Source organism: Cervus canadensis, chromosome 5 (assembly GCF_019320065.1).
Source record: "Cervus canadensis isolate Bull #8, Minnesota chromosome 5, ASM1932006v1, whole genome shotgun sequence".
NCBI lineage: Eukaryota > Metazoa > Chordata > Mammalia > Artiodactyla > Cervidae > Cervus > Cervus canadensis.
This window is the reverse complement of record NC_057390.1, coordinates 101,015,560-101,030,602: the sequence shown is the minus strand read 5'-3', so window position 1 is coordinate 101,030,602 and position 15,043 is coordinate 101,015,560. Positions and strand designations below refer to the sequence as shown.

The following is a 15,043-nucleotide window of genomic DNA, read 5'->3' as shown; positions in this document are numbered from 1 at the left end:
TCCCTTAGAGGCGCTCCGAGGTCGACCCTGGCCCCGGCCCATGGACCCTGGGGGGATGCTGGGGGATGCTCGCCCCCCACCAGGTCCCCACCTCTGCCTGCCCTCCGCGCAGAAGAGCTGACGGCGGCAGGAATTTCATATGAACCTGAGAGCCAGATCCCAGCGCCCGGGGCACTTGGGGGCTGGAGGGGGACAGCCACCCACACTTGGGAGGGGGCGCGCAGCCTCAGATTCGGGTCCTACCTGTGCGGGGCGGGCACCCCTCTAAAGGCTCAAAGAGCTGGCTTTCCTGCCAGACTGGGGGCAACCCCACCTGCACCTTGGGGGGCGGGGGCGTGCTGGCGAGAAGGGTGGCAGGTGGACTGTCCTTCCCTTGTAAGACTTTCCTGTGCTCCTTGTGAATGAGCCACTTGGTGACCAAGCAGCAGGGCGGCCCTGGCTGGGCTCAGCCAGGGGGAGAAGGGACCCAGAGAACCGCCCTGGGAAGGCGAGGCGGGCCGGTGTTCAGGGGGGCTGAGGCTGCGCCCTCTGTGAGGGGCTGCTTTCTCTCCCTGTGGGCGCGGCTGAGTGTGGCCTCTGCACGGGGCGCCTGCGGCCGGTGCAACCGCAGGCTTGGTTCAGCGCCTGGCCAGGTCTGAGCCGGGTGGGGAGGCCCATTCCCAGGGAGGCCAGCAGAGGGCAGGCCCGCCCCTGCCGCAGGAAGCGTCCTGCCTTGCGCTTCTGTGGGCTCCTCCCAACCTCAGTTTCCCAGTTTGTGAATGGGCGGGGCAGACCGAGGGGTGTCGAGTCTGCGCTGCAGAGGGAAGGCTCTAAACGGAGCGCCAGGCCTGGGGAGCCCGCCGCTCCCCACCCCTCCCCAGCGCCTTCCCTGCAGTGGGAGGGGGTGGGGCTCCATCCCCCGTCCTCTCCCCTCCCCCCGCAGCCTGAGGACACTTCCTTCTCCTCTGTCAGGACGTGGGGCTAGGTCAGGACAGGAAGCCACTGCCAAGGGGGAGGGCAGCAGCTTCCTGCTTCCACCTGCTGCCCACCCCACCTGGGGCCCTGGCAGCGCCACCCAGAGGCTCAGCGCCAGCCCCCACCCCCCTCACCTGCACAGCAGGACCCCCTGGTGCAGCAGGAACCTGGTGCTTCCCCGTGCCCACGCTGCCCCCAGTGAGAGGGAGCCCACATCTAACCGGGCCTCGTCACAGCCTGGATGCGCGCAGCCTGAGAATGAAGTCTCAGGGCGCCCGTGTTTCTGAGCTGGGCCTCTGCTCCCCGCCCCAGGCCTTTCGGGGTGGGGGGCGTCAGGGCGGGCTCTCTGCTGCAGAGCCTTTCAGGACGAGCCTGGGGGCAGGGGGCAGGATCCAGCCGGGGCGCAAGGGAGGCAGATTCCACGCGTGCTCTGCTTCTGTCTTTATTGGTTGGTGTTCCCTCCCCAGGGGGTGGCAGGCTGCTTGGCTGTCTGGGGTCCAGGCCACAGGGTCTGCATGCCGGGCTCCAGACTGCTCATCTGGGACAAAGGGACCCCAGCTATCCGAGGGCCCAGTTTTTGCCCCCACAGATCTCAGGGGGCATGTCGGTGGCCCCGAGGGCCCTGCCTCCAGCCTCTCTCAGCCCCTGCCCATCTGAGGGCAGCCCTAACCTGCCCAAGACATGATCGAGGTGGGGACGGAGGGCCTGTGTGGCCATCCATCTGATGGACCTCAGCACCCCGCACTCCATTCCTCCCTCCCTGCTCTCGCCTCTGCCTCCAAAGAGTGGCTCCAATACCCAGCAGCCTCCTCCTCCAGGCAGGCTGCCCAGCCACGCCCTGCTTCCCGGCCCCCCACCCCAGCCTCCACATCCGGCATGCGGTTGCCTACGGGGGTCGGGTCGGATGCCACTGGTTTGATTTCAACACCCAGCCCTCTACCCACATGTCCAGCTCCCCAGCCACCCTTCCCTGCCCCCCTCCGCAGGCGGCGCTCAGGCCTGGAACCAGCCCTCGAGGTCCTGGTAGACCTGGCCGCGGGGCAGCTGGGGGAAGCGGGCGCAGATGGCACAGAAGCGTTCTCGCCAGTCGCTGAACAGCCGCACGCGGAACCGGTCTCGCCACGCGAAGTAGCGCCGATAGCAGCTCTCGTTCATGCCGGCGAGGAAGGCGGCCAGCTCGCGGGCCGAGCCGAAGTCGTCCACGTGCACGAAGGCGTCGGGCGGGGCGACGGCCTCGTAGGCGGCCCTCGGGGGGCCCAGCACCACGGGCACGGCGCCGGCCGACAGCGCGTTGCGCCAGAACTTCTCGGTGATGTAGTCCCGGTGCTCGGAGTTCTCGAAGGACAGGTAGAAGCGGTAGCGGCCCACGGCGCGCAGTAGGCAGTCGGCACACAGGGGCTGCCCGACCGCCCGGCCGAACACGTCCACCTGCAGGTGCGGCGCCAGCTGCCGGTACAGCTGCACGCGCCGCTGCCGCTTCTGGAAGTTGCTGATCACCCAGGCAGCCACCCCGCGCTTGGCCGGCAGTGGAGGCGGGGGCCCCTCTCGGGGTTCCAGGCGGCCGTAGGGCACGAAGATGTCCGAGTCACGCCGGTAGCTCAGCACCCAGTTGAAGACCCCCCGGAGGCGGCCGAGGCCGCGGGTGTGGCTGGGCGACTCCATGGAGGCCCACACCCAGGGCTGGCCCTGCGGCCGCTCAGCCAGGGGCAGGCGGGCCCGCTGGGTCTGCAGCTCTCGGTGGTGGAAGACCACAGCGTCGGCGCCGGCCAGCAGGCTGCGGTTGGCGGTCAGGTGGCAGCGGGCCACCCCGTACCTGGCGCAGGTGTCCCCGGGCAGCTCTGGGGGCTGGCTGGCAAACGGCCAGTGCCAGACGAGGATGGTGATCGTGGGCTGCGGGGCCGGGGCTCCCCCGGGGGCCGCCCCGAGCCTCCACCAGAGCCAGACAGCCGAGAGAAGGGCCGCCACAGCCAGGCCCCCCAGAGCCCGGAGGCTCGGAGCGGGGCTGAGCCCTGCAGGGGACACGGGAAGAGAGGCTGTGTCCTTCAGCTCGCCACGGGCCCCGGGCTCCCAGCCCAGGCCTCCCCCAAGGCCAGAGACTCACCAGCATTCTGCATTCACGGCTCCTCAAATCACGGCAGCCACTCCGCGGGAACGCCCTGAAACCACAGCTGCTCCCCTGCACTGGGTACCGCCTGGAAATGCTCTCCTTTCATCTGCTCGGGAGGAAGGCCACCAGAGTATCTTCCCACTCCCGTCCCGCCCCCGCCCCCGGTGACCTTTGACACCACCAGCATCCTAACCCCGCCTCCCCCGCGAGGCCCCTGGCTGCTGGGGGGCGGCGGCCCCCGGAAGGGCATCCAGCCAGGGTTCAGGGCTGTGTCCCCCACCCCTGCCGGCCTCTGGGAAGGCCTGGAGATGACCTGCTGGCAGGCCCGGGGAAAGAGAGGGCCCACCAGGCCTCAGGGAGGGGGAGGCCTTCGCGAGTGGAGGTGGCCCCCACCCGGAAAGGGCGACCCTGACATCGAGGACCCAGTGGCCGCCCGCTGCCCTGCCAGGGGTGCCGCGGAGAGCAGGTGTGCTTCCCTGGGGCCGCCGCCTCCTCGGGCGCCGTGTCATCACCCACTTCCCCCACTCCCCCCTCTCGGCTCCGCGGTGGGCCCCCAGACCCTCTGGCTGCAGACGCGCTGCGCTCAGCTCCACCCGGGAGGATGAGGTTTCTCCCTGCGTTGCTTCTAGCCAGGCCTCTCCACGCCACCCACCCCTGCTGCCTCGAGGACACCTTTGTCCTGGAACCCGGATTCCCCGGGAGGGGCTCCGTCGCAGGGCCCACAGAGGGCCCCAGCGCAAGCTCTCGATGGGCAGCGCCAGGCTGGGCCTGGCTCCTGGGGGGCTGGGGGGCTGCCACACCTTCCTTCCCCACCAAGGGCGCCGGTCGCAGGAGCCCCGGCCTGGGTGGCCTTGGGTCTGGCCAGGCCCGGAAGAGACGCGGGAACCTGGGCTGGGACGCTGCCCTTGGGGGCTCCGGGTCTCTTCCTCCCGGCTCCACAGTCCCGAGCGGGGGAGTACGGAGGGGGCTTTCCAGGCTGGAAAGGGAAGGAGTCGCTGTGTCCCTGACGTGGGCACCTGCTCCAGGAAAAGCAAGGCTGCAGTCCAGAGGCCCTCTCCCTGCCCCGCCGTCCGCCAGCCGTGGGGCCAGGCGTGGAGGCCCGGTTCCTTCCCCTTTTGCCCTGGCTCCGGCCCACTCAGCTCTCGGTCACTAGCTTCCCTCACCCCAGCCGGATGTGGCCGGCAAGGCCCAGCCCTGGCGCTAGCGTCCTGAGGGCCTCAGGCCGGTCCAGTTCTTGGAGGCTGCAGGTTGGGTGTCACGAAAGGAATGCCGGCCTGGAATCTTCAGCAGGCCTGCCACCCGAGCCGTCCTGGGGGCCGCCCTTCACCCTGTCCTCTCGGGCTCCTGGGACTACCAGCCTGTCCCAGCTCCCTTCTCCCAGTGAGAACCAGACTGTGTCCAGGACGGGAACTGAGGGGCCATCAGCACACCCGTGGGGGAGACAGAGGCTGGTCCGGGAGAAGGGGGGCACTCTGGCCCCTGTGAGGCTCCTCACCCCTAGCAGAGGCTCTGAGCGGTAGTGGTGAGGCTCTTGTGCAACATTGGGGGGCGGGGGACGCAGGAGGAGGGCCATGGGAACTGTCGGAAACCATCTGGTGGCCGGTGGGGTGGATGCAGCATCGGGCCCCGGCCAGAGCGGAGGGCGGCTGGCACCCCTGCCCTTCCAGCACCCAGCGCTCAGGGAGATGACCACGGTGGCCCTGGACCTGGGTCCCACCCAGTGTCTCTTTCCTGGCAGGGGCGCCCCCGAGGACCCCACCCCTCTGCCTGTGGCAGGCACCCCGAGGGCAGCGGGGGAGGGCAGGAAGGAGCCGCCCCCCACAGACCGCTGGCGACCTGGCTCCTGGTGCCAGGGCCTCTGCCCTTCCTGTTTGCACTGCCAGGTGGCGGGGGCTCTGCCAGCGCCACAGCCACACCCGCAGCCCGCTCCCTTCCTGGGTGGGCTCGCAGGAGCCACCCCCACCCTCGCCTGGGGTGCCCCCGGGGCCCCTTGCACACCTACCCGCTCGGGGAGCAGCCAGGGCCCCATTCATGAGAACATGCTTGCTGGGAAATGGGGCTCAGGGTTTGGCCAGAAATGGGTCAGAATGAGAGATTCTCAGAGGAAAAAAGAAAGAGACGGGCAAGCCTGAGTCAAAGGGAAAGTGGGGCCTCTTGCCAGCTCGGTGCCAGGCCCCAGAGTCGACGGGGTGCAGGCGGGCACTCACCTCCGGCTCAGCCGCCCATGAGCACCTGGGACCCGGAACACGCGGTCACCCCCGCAGACCAGCTGCGTGTGGCGCTGCTCCAGGACCAGCCTCCAGGGGGGACCCGCCTGGAGGGTCCCTAACTGGTCTCCAGGGCCCAAGGGAAGAGGATCCCCCTTCCAGAGGCCTCTGCAGTGAAACCAGGGCTGGCCGCTGGTCAGGGATGAGGGACCAGGGCCTGGGACCGGGCCCCTCAGCCCACTCACCGGGCTCTCGGCCCCACGGAGCCCACTACCCGCTCCCGCCACTGGCCCCGGTGAGCTCAAGCAGAGCAGCCAGACTCCTGCAACCGCTGCTGGAACCAAGCCCCCCCCCAGCCCCCTGCCAGCCCAGGGGGTGGGCGGGTCTGGAGCCCCCATGCCGCACACACACCTCTGCCGCCTGAGCGGCCCTCGGGGCTGAGCCGGGACAGGCTGTGGGGCGCAGGGCCCTGCAGGGGGCCCGGCAGGCCCTGGAGCTCCCCCTGGATGGGATGCGGCCAGGACCTCTGGCCAGGTGGGAAGGGCAGGAGGGCTAGAGGGGCTGGCAGCCTCGGGTGGTCTGCGGTGAGGCTGAAGGCAGCCGCCTGCTGTGACTGCCGCCCCCACAGCTGCACCCGACCTGGGGCCCCCTTGGCCAACTGCCAGCCTCTGTGCACCCCTCTTCCCCAAGGGGCTCCCGAAAGCCCTGGCCTCAACGCTCTCCCTGGAGAAAAGCGCCCCCTGCTGCCCTCGCCCCCTCCTGCAGGAGCCCGCGGCCGAGCTCCGCCACCAGGGGGCGCTCCGGGCCCGTGGCCCCACTCGGCTGGGCTGGGCCAGCCCTGGGGGCAGACAGGTGTGCTCTGGCCCTCTGGCCCTGAGGCACCCCTCAGGCTGCGGCGGGGTGTTCCCTCCGCCCCACCTAGGCGCTGCTGTCTGGAAGGAGTCGGTGGTCCACCAGGGCACGTGGGTGGCTGTCCTCTGCCCAGGTCAGAGCAGCACGAGGCTGCAGGGGCAAGTGCCAGGACTCCAGGGACAGAGCCCAGGGCTCCAGGGCAACCTTCAGTCCTGGGTCTGCAGGGTTCAGCCGGTGACTGGCCTTTACCCTTAAGGGAGGCCTTGACCTCTCTGTCCCCCAGTTTTCTTTGTGGCCGTTCCCCCTCATGACATGGACTAAGTAACAGGGGACAGGGGTTCTCGACGCGTTGCCCACACGCCACCCTGCGCTCGTTCCCAGCTCCCTGTCCCCACCCCCGTCCATCTCCCACATCTCCCATCAGCGCACCAGAAGGACACCGTGGCTTCCCGCTGGGGGCCCGCCCGAGGCCATAGCCCCAGAGACACACTGCTTTAGCAGAGCCACTAGCTCTAAGGAGGGCCAACCCGGCTTCCGCTGCCCAGCCCCACCTGAGAGACCAGGCTGCCCCAAGCGGACCGTGTCCACCCCCTGCAGGGCTGCCCCACCAGGAGCCAGAGGTCCGGCAACCTCGGAACCCCACCCTGAGGACTCACTGAGGGGCTTCTGAACCCCACCCCCCATTCCTCCCCAGGCTTGGTGGGGCAGACAGGCCTGACCCCCACCCTGTCTGCACCAGGCCCCCACTGCGCCATGGGCCCCAGAAGCCCCTCCTCCCAGCCCAGTATCCTTGTCACTTCTGAGCACAAAACTTGGAGCCCACTCTGGGGATTCAGCTGAAGGTCACCTCCCCCTCCACTGGCTTTCCTGCTCCTTGGTGGGGGGTTGGGGTCAGCTGAGAGGTGCCTCCTGACATTCGGGGACCCCACCACCTCTGTCACCTCCGCTGCCCACCCTGGTCTACCCGCCTGTGTGTCGCCCAGGTTCCTCTGCCTGGCATACCCCCTACGTATGCTGCAGGGGCTCTCGAGTCCCCGTGGTCCCGCAGTAAGCCCACAGACAGGCTGTGCAGCCCAGCCCTCCTGGCCCAGGTGGACGCAGGGCGGGAACGGAGGCCTCAGTGTCCACTCCCAGCCCTTCTCATCATGCACAGGATGGGGTGTTTGAGGGAAGAGCGCCAACTCCAGACTGGCCTGGCCATGCACCCATAATCTCCCCTCCCCAGCCCTCTTCCCCAGCGGGCGGGGACAGGGTCTTCCCAGGCTGGAGGTGCAGCAGAAGGCCCGAGGACCCACTCCAGGTTCCATCCACCATGGCCCACTGTTGGGGGCGAGGTCAGTCTCTAGAACACTCAGGCAAAGGTTTGAAATGTACTTTAATTGGCTTGTCTCCGGTATTACCCACCCATGCCTGGTCTCGGGTTCTCCTCCTCCCCTCGACTGGGGGGTTCCACACTTGAGGGGACAGGCGCAACAATGGGGCACAGGCAGGCAGGAGTCCGCCCCGCGAGGAGTTCCTAGCCGCTGGGGCCCCACGAGCAGGCGTGCGTCAGGACACCCTCTCTTTAATGGGAAAGGGCGGGTGCCCTGCTCCTCCCCACCAGTGGGCATCACGTCCTCGAGAGGGTGAGCGAGAGGGTGGGCGTCAGCCTTCGGGTCACTGCAGCGGGGGCGCAGACAGCGAGGCATGGTCGAACAATGGGTTCCGAACCTCCATCTCTCCCGTCTGCGAACGCTGGCGTTAGGTGGGCCCAGAGCAGGGGAGGGACCGCCCTCCGCCGCCCCCTGCACCCCTCCCCCGGCCCGTGCGCCCACCCCCAGCCCCGCACTCACCGGGGCCAGGCCGGGGCACTCGTACACCGTGAAGTCGCCGTCCTCGTTCTCCTCGTCGGAGGAGACGGAGTCCAACTCCTTGGGTGGCTCTTTATGCCTGGGTGGAGGGCAGGATCGCTGGGTGCCCCTCACCCTGCAGGTGCCAGTGGCCCTGGGCAGAGGGCAGGGGGTGGAGGTGGGCAGGGCTGAGGAGGAGGCAGCAGGCCCCGGAGTGGGTGGGTGGGCCGCGCTGGGCGGGGCTTCTTACCGCTCCAGGCATCGCATCTGCTGCCTCTGGTGTTGGTAGTGGTACATCTCGGCACTGTGTGCCAGGCGCTGATCCCCGGGCTGCAGGAGGGGGGAGGCGGGAGGGTCAGGCCCGGACAGGAGGGAAGGGGCGGGGCGGGGCGGGGCGGGGCAAGGTGGGGCCACGCACCGAGATCCCTGGCGGAGCTGGGGAGCTGGGCGCCTGTGGGGCCGCGTAGTCGGCCTTCTGGGTCAGGCGGATGTCTCGCTGCAGCCTGCGGGGAGCAAAGAGACCCTCGGGGTCACCCTCCTCCCCAGCCCCGCCCCTTTATACCAGCCCCGCCCACCAGCCCCGCCCGTCACCTTTAGCCACCCCTTTAGCCCCGCCCCTCCTCTTTAGACGATTCCCGCCCGCCCCCCGCCCGGCCCCGCCCGGCCCCGCCCCACCCCGAGCTCACCGCCACCAGAAGAGAGCCGCCACCGCCAGCGCGGCCGCGCCGGCCACGGAGCAGGCCAGGATCAGCACTGCAGGGAGGGGGCGCGGTGAGGGCAGCCTTCGGGGAAGGACCCCGCCTCCCCGCCCGGCCGGACCTACCAAGTGTGAGGCCATCACCGCGCCCGCCCCGCGGCTCCAGGGGGGACACGTGCACAGGCCCGGACGACACAGCGGGGCCCAGGGAGGGGCGAGGTGTGGGCGCCGGGGCTCCCCGCGCGGAGGGGAGGCCCAGGTCCAGTCCCCGGCCTCGCTCGGAGAGCCCCAGGGTGGCATCTGCAGAGAGACGGCAAGTCAGCACAGCAAGACGGGCTGGGGCCAAGGGTGTGGGGAGTCGGACAGGCGCGCGGGTCAGGGTCTCACCCGCCTCCGGGGGCCGCTGTTGTCCCTCAAGCTGGGGTGGGGCCTTGAGCCCGGGGCGCCCCGCCTCCTGCCGGGCTAGCTCCTGGGCCAGGAAGTCGATCTCCTCTTCCAGTCTGGGCCGCGGCAAGCCCTCCCCTGGCGAGGGTTAGGGGCCATCAGCTGGAGAGGCCCTGAGCCCTTCCTGGCAACACCAGCTACAGGTGGCCTTCCCAGAGAGAGCGGGAAGGCCCATCCGCTAGCCAGTCCCAGGCCTGGGTCTCCTCCCCGCAGGCTCCTCCTAGGCCCCAGGAGCCAGAGGACCGGGTGCCAGCCGCAGGCCCTGGCCATCCTAGTTGCCATGGTGACAACTGTAGGAGCTGTGTGTGCTGCAGCTCTCAGGGAAGTAGGCAGGGGGCAAGTGCCGGGGAGCACGCCGAGGCCAGGAGGACAGGGCGGGGTGCCGGCCCTCTCGCCACCCACTACCCACAAAGCAGGGACAGTGCGTCACCGGGCCACGTGGGCCTCCTCGGCCAAGGGGGGCAGGACTTCCCGAGGGATGCGGAGGAGCCCCGTCCTAACCCCCACCTCTGCCTGGTCACCAGGAGGAAGGGAGGGCAGCGGCTGGGGTGGGACTGTGGACGGGCCTCCACGTCCCAGACAGAGGCTCCCAGGAGACACTGGCGCTCAGCATCCGCAGAGCAGATCATGTGCCTTCAGGAACCATATACCTGTGGCCAGGAACGTGCTCCTCCAGGAAGCCCCTCCCACCCTGTCCAACTCTTCAGCCCCCACAATGCCCTCTGTAATGTGCCCCATCACACCTGAAGTCACTCTGGCTGGCACCATCCCAACAGACGCTGGGTCAGGGCAGCACCAGGGCATTCAAGCAGACAGGAGTGATGGAGAGAGAAGGGATGCTGGGCAAAGAGCAGAGGCAGCTCGGCAGGGTGGAGAGCTGGGTGCCTGACTCTGAGGAGACTCAGGCCTGGGGAACGCTGACCTTGTCTCTCCCGGGATCACCCTGGCACTTCATGCTGGGGACCTGTGGCCCTGGGAAGGGTGACTGCCCCAGGCCCCAGCCCACTGCCCAACTCTGCCCTGGTGCCATCCGGAAAGGGTCACCAGGCCACTTGGAGAGAGATTGGCAAGTCCTGGCATCCACAAGGTGCAGGACACTGTGGAGGAGCAGTGCTGAGGAGGGGGCCAAATGTACCAGGTCGGGGGGAGGAGCCCGTACCCAGAGGCTGGCGCATCCTGGGCACACAGAGCCCCTGCCGATCCTCCTGGAAGGGCTGGAGGCAGGGCCCACAGACATGTGCACCCGGGGGGCACCGTGCCCGCCTCTTCAGGGCACAGTCCAGGCTCCCAGGACAGGCAGCGGCATCTGGAAAGGAAGCAGAAGAAGAAAAGGGTCTCGGCGGGCTTGACTCAGCCCCTGCCCAGAAGTGGTGCCGCCTTGGCCGCCCCGCCCCCACTCCAGAGCTGGCCAAGCCGGGCTCCGGCCATTGTTCTGGGCAGGCCCTGCCTCCCCGGCATCAGGGATCAGAACCAGGAAGACAAACAGTCCTGACACTTATCGGAACTCCCTCGCCCCACCCACTCCCCAGAGGCCACTGCCCAGGCTCAGGCCAGCTTTCCGCACGGAAATGTCCCTTGTCCTCCTGAGAACACAGAGCTCTCCTGGGCCGTGCAGCCCTCCAAGCCCTGCTTCTGGCCTCAAGCTGACCCAGAGCAAGCCTCTCACCCAGCCAGGGAGCCCCAGACAGTGGGGCCCTGGTCTCTCTCTTGTCCCCTCAGGGCTGCCACTCAAACCTTATCACGACATCCTACAGCCCTAGAAAGCCCGGCTGGGAAACGGCCCAGATCCAGTCGCTCCGCCACATCTACCTTCTGGCTCGTCCCGGCACAGAGAGGGGCTGCTGGGGACGGGCAGGGGAGAAGCCTGGGGTGGAGCCTGCCGGCCTCACTGGCTCCAAAAACAGAGACCAGGCAGGGGCAGGCCTGCAGCCAGCGCTGCCAGGGGCTGAGGAGCCTGAACCACGGCAGGGAGGCCGCTTCTAATTCGGGGCCCAGACGTGCGTGTGCCCTGTACACACAGCTGTGGCTCCCAGCCTGATGTTGGGGAGTGGAGGGCAGTGGCCCTCTCAGCCTCAGTCTCCTCTCTGGATGCAGGTGAGAACCTCCACACTGGGGAAAGTCTCAAGGCCTGGACACTGGCCCCAGTCACTAGACAGCAGAGCCTGGGGAGCCACGGGGAGACCCAACAGGACTGTCAATCATGCCTAGGGAGGTGGGGGTATCTTGGAGGACCAGGACTGGTTCCCTCTGCCCAGCCCCCCCCTGCAGGAGGGTGACATGTCAGCCTGTCCTCCAGACTTCAGCTAGCCTGACTTGGTTTCCTCGGTAACCTGATACAGCCCCTCGGCTGTAGGTATCCCTTGGAGGAAGTTCCAGCAGCTTCTACAGCAGGTGGGCAAGTGGGCTGGGGCTCCCCTCCCAGGGATCCCACCTCCTGCACAACCTGGGTCGGCAGGCGCCAGTATCAGTGCTCTGGACCCAGGGCTGGGGCTGGTTAAACATTAAGCCTGTGCCAGCAGGTCTGTCTAGACCCCACCCACCAGCTGGGCCCCCAGGGAGCCAGGCAGTCCCAGCCCCTGGTGCTGAGAACCCGGGGTGCACCGACCCGGGCTAGGGGCCTGTGTTCCAGAGCTGGCTCTCGGTTCTGGGCTCCAGGGGTCTCCCTTCACTCCCCGCCCCCCGCCACAGGAAGCCGCCGGTGCTGGCTGTTGATCCTGGGAAGGTCCCTGCTCTTAGAGTGTGGGACGAGGCCCCAGGAACAACGGCACCGGGAGAGCGGCTGGCATGCTGCCCCGAATCTGGGCGAGCACAGAGCTGATGAGCTGCTGGGGCAGCACCCGGCCTCCCCGTCTCCTCGGGAGCCCCACGCTGCACAGCCTGGAGCCAGGCTGTCAGCAGGAGGCCTCCACCACTCCTGGCCAGCCATGCCCTGGCCCTCAGGCCTCCTTGGGGCCTCCTCTGGTCAGGCCAGGTCCCTGTCCAGGGGTGCTGTGCCCAGGAAGAAGCCTGCCCTGCTCTGGCCTCTTGATGCCGCACATGCAGACCACACCACCCAGGTTAGCATCCCAGCTGCATCACATATTGGTCACTTCACCTCTCTGTGCCTCAGTTTTCTCATCTGTGATATGGGCTAAAGGCAGCACCTATCCTATGGAGCTGCTGGGAGAAATGGGGCCTGGGTACAGAGCCCCCTAGTCCTGCCTCCTGGGAGGGTGCGCTCGGGATTCTGGTTCCTGCAGAACTCTGGAGCCTCAGTGCCATCTGGGAAGCTGGCAGGGTCTCCCAGGACCCTGGGCTCATCCCTCTCTGCCTGAATCTGCCCTGGGGGGTGCCCCCACCGCCAGGCACAGAAGACGGAATGCAGCGGCCCTGCAGGGCAGAGGGTGAGTGAGGAAGCAGAGGCTGTGAGTTCCTCCCGCCCCCAGTGAGGCCAGAGCAAGCCCCGAGGCCTGGGACGAGCTGTCAGATGCCCGCGAAACTTCAGACGCGGCCACAGCAGCAAAGCGAGGTGCGTGTCCACCACCCGAGAGGCAGGGACAGACCAGCGCTGCGGCTCCTGCTCCAGGACGGCCACCGGCAGGAAGGCCAGCAGGCACCGGAGACGCGCGCACAGAGAGACGCCAGTGGGACCGGCTCCAGGCCACGGCCCGCTCCGAGACAGCCCGCCTGCGACACCGACCCACCGGCTCACGAACCCAGACAAAGACAAGAAGCGGATGGACTTCAGGTTCGCCGCCAAGGAGCCCGGAGAATCCCCGTCCAGAGGAGTCCCTCGGCGGTCCGGCGCCGCGCCCTTCCCGCCGGGGACTGTTTACCCGAGCAGGGCCAGGCGAGGCCGGCGGGGCCTGCGAGGCCTGCGGGCCCAGACCAGGGCGGCGGCGGCGGCGAGGGTGAGCGTGGCGCCGCGCGGCCAAAGCCCCACCCGGCGACCCCCGACCCCGGGGCGCCCCGCAGCCGGCTGCCCAGCGCGTAGCTCACCGGAGCGGCCGGCGGCCGCACCGCGCAAGGCCGCGCCGAGGACGAGGCCGGACAGCAGCAGCCGCAGCAGCCGCAGGTGCCGCGGGGAGGGCGGGGGCACAGGCGTCGCCATCCTTCAGCGCCGCGGCCGGGGCAGCATGGCACCGCGCGTCCCAGGGCCGGGCGCGGGGTCGGGGCGCCGGGGTAGGCGGCGGCGAGGAGGGGGCGGAGGCCGGAGGCGGACGCCGAGGAAAACAGGCGGCGGCGGCGGCGGCGCTGACGCTGCGGCAGAGGATCCGGGCGGGGGCGGCGAGGGCGCCGAGTCGGAGTGCGCCTGCGCGCCCCACCTGCGGAGGCGGGACCGCCGTCAGGCTGCGCCCCCCCTCGGATTCCGAGCCCCTCCTCGGCCCCCGGCCAGCCCTCCGGGCGCCTCCGCCTCTGCGGCCTCTGCAAACCGGACCTTCTCCAGGCGGCGCACTGGCTCGGGCTGGGTCCCCCGGGATGCGCCTCCCCAGTCGATCCCTCTCGGGCTGATAACTCCCACCCACCGCCCCCCACCCTCCTGGGGCGGAGGATCCGCCTGGGTCTGGAGGGACACCAGGCGCACACAGCTGGGCAGGCGCAGGGGGACGCGCAGGTGTACCCGGAGGCCGACCAGGCATTCAGACGCACGGCAAAGGCACACACAGGCGCACAGGACTAGCCCGGTGCCGGTGGCCACTATGACTGGAGTGGGACGGCCGCTCCCGGTGAGGCCACCAGGGGGCAAGAGTGACCTGGAACGGCTGCTGACAGCCAGCGGGGAGCTGTCCACGGTGCCCAGGTGACAGCCTGTTAGCTCCGGGGTGCCCCACGACGGCAAGCACTGGGGTGCACCCCCTCACCCCACCTACTGCCTCCTGGGAGCGCAGCCTCCGCGTCCCACCTGGAAACCTCCCAGGCTCCCGTCCCTGAGAGGTCAGGGCGGGGGCCCCCGCCCCCGCGCGTGCTCCTCTCGGCTCTTAAGAGTCTCAGAACTCCGAAGATGGGGTTGGCGGCCCTCAGGTTTGTGAAATGCTCAGAATCTGGCAGACGTGTATGTAGGGTGTGCGGGTGTGTGTGTGTGTGTGTGTGTGTGCAGAACAAGGACCACCCCCGTCCCCTACGAGGCACTGATCAGACAGAAATAGTGTCAGAGCTCACTTCCCAGAAAGTGGGGGGGGGGGGGGCGGAGAGATGCAGGCAAGACCACGCCTGCCTGCCACTCCCGGGAGACAGGGCCTGGGGAGGGGCTGCCCGAGCGGCAGGTGGAGCGAAGTCTGTGCGGTTGTGCGGCTTGACCAGAGCCAGGCTCTCTGCAAGGCTCATCCACCTGAGCAATGGGGCCCTGCGTCCCTCCTGGCCCTGGCTCCCCCCACACCACCCGCCTCCTGTGGAGGGTTTGCCCCCTCCTTCCCCCCACCTCCCTCAGTGTCTTGAGCACCGCCTGAGAGGCCTGCGTGTTCAGTCGTATTCATGGGATTTTCCCCGGGCACGATTACTGGAGTGGGTTGCCATTACCTCCTCCAGAGGATCCTCCCAGCCAAGGGATTGAACCCACGTCTCCTGCGTCTCCTGCATTGCAGGCGGATTCTTTACCGCTGAGCTGCTCAGGAAGCCTCCTTGAGCACTGCCTGCAACTTAGGCAATCGCTTGGCCCCATCACTCCCTCGTCTGCCATCCCCACCCCCACCCTGGCCAACCTGAGACCAGGGCCCAGGCTCCAGTCTGGCAGGAGTCTCAGGAACTCTGTTTTAGAGCAGCCACCAGACAGCTACTCTAGGCCACGGTGGTGCAGCAAGGGACCAGAGTCAGCACTCCCCCAGCCTGAGCCCAGAGAGGAAGGAAGTAGGAAGATCCAGGGTCCTCCCCCGGGACCAGAGTGGGGGGTGGGGGGGCACCTGTGTGGCCCACACAGCTGGGGCAGCGGAGGAGGGAGGCAGCAGAGGCTCCGCCCCTTGGACATTCTCGCCACTGC

At 68.7% G+C, this 15,043-nt stretch overlaps 2 protein-coding genes across 10 annotated transcripts; both read right to left on the bottom strand.

Annotated features, from left to right (window-relative positions):
* Positions 1-1,380: 1,380 nt before the first annotated feature.
* Positions 1,381-5,283, bottom strand: FUT7 (fucosyltransferase 7). Of its 8 annotated transcripts, XM_043470207.1 has the most exons (4): positions 5,064-5,183; positions 3,862-4,077; positions 3,056-3,167; positions 1,381-2,987 (listed from the first exon to the last, which is right to left on the bottom strand). In XM_043470207.1, exons 3-4 carry the CDS (start codon positions 3,066-3,068, stop codon positions 1,948-1,950), a joined length of 1,053 nt encoding a protein of 350 aa, XP_043326142.1. In that variant the 5' UTR covers positions 3,069-3,167; positions 3,862-4,077; positions 5,064-5,183; the 3' UTR covers positions 1,381-1,947. The 8 variants fall into 8 exon arrangements, with proteins under 8 accessions (XP_043326142.1, XP_043326145.1, XP_043326144.1 ...); XM_043470210.1 differs by lacking the exons at positions 3,862-4,077; positions 5,064-5,183 and adding an exon at positions 5,269-5,283; XM_043470209.1 differs by lacking the exons at positions 3,862-4,077; positions 5,064-5,183 and adding an exon at positions 4,225-4,540.
* Positions 5,284-7,477: 2,194 nt separating this feature from the next.
* On the bottom strand, positions 7,478-13,340 carry NPDC1 (neural proliferation, differentiation and control 1). 2 transcript variants are annotated; one of them, XM_043470202.1, is made up of 9 exons: positions 13,069-13,340; positions 10,250-10,396; positions 9,034-9,168; positions 8,773-8,946; positions 8,636-8,702; positions 8,368-8,452; positions 8,200-8,279; positions 7,953-8,103; positions 7,478-7,845 (listed from the first exon to the last, which is right to left on the bottom strand). In XM_043470202.1, exons 1-9 carry the CDS (start codon positions 13,178-13,180, stop codon positions 7,777-7,779), a joined length of 1,020 nt encoding a protein of 339 aa, XP_043326137.1. In that variant the 5' UTR covers positions 13,181-13,340; the 3' UTR covers positions 7,478-7,776. The 2 variants fall into 2 exon arrangements, with proteins under 2 accessions (XP_043326137.1, XP_043326139.1); XM_043470204.1 differs by having other exon boundaries at positions 7,953-8,049.
* Between the last annotated feature and the right edge of the window lie 1,703 nt (positions 13,341-15,043).

What these genes read in the sequence shown, in the direction of transcription:
- NPDC1 (XM_043470202.1), bottom strand. Translation starts at nt 13,180, where the DNA reads ATGGCGACGCCTGTGCCCCCGCCCTCCCCGCGGCACCTGCGGCTGCTG. An exon ending in CAGGATGCGCCAGCCTCTGG is followed by an intron (nt 9,169 to 10,249) that starts GTACGGGCTCCT and finishes AACCCTCGCCAG; the next exon opens with GGGAGGGCTTGCCGCGGCCC. An exon ending in AGTGCCCCGGCCTGGCCCCG is followed by an intron (nt 7,846 to 7,952) that starts GTGAGTGCGGGG and finishes CAGCGTTCGCAG; the next exon opens with ACGGGAGAGATGGAGGTTCG.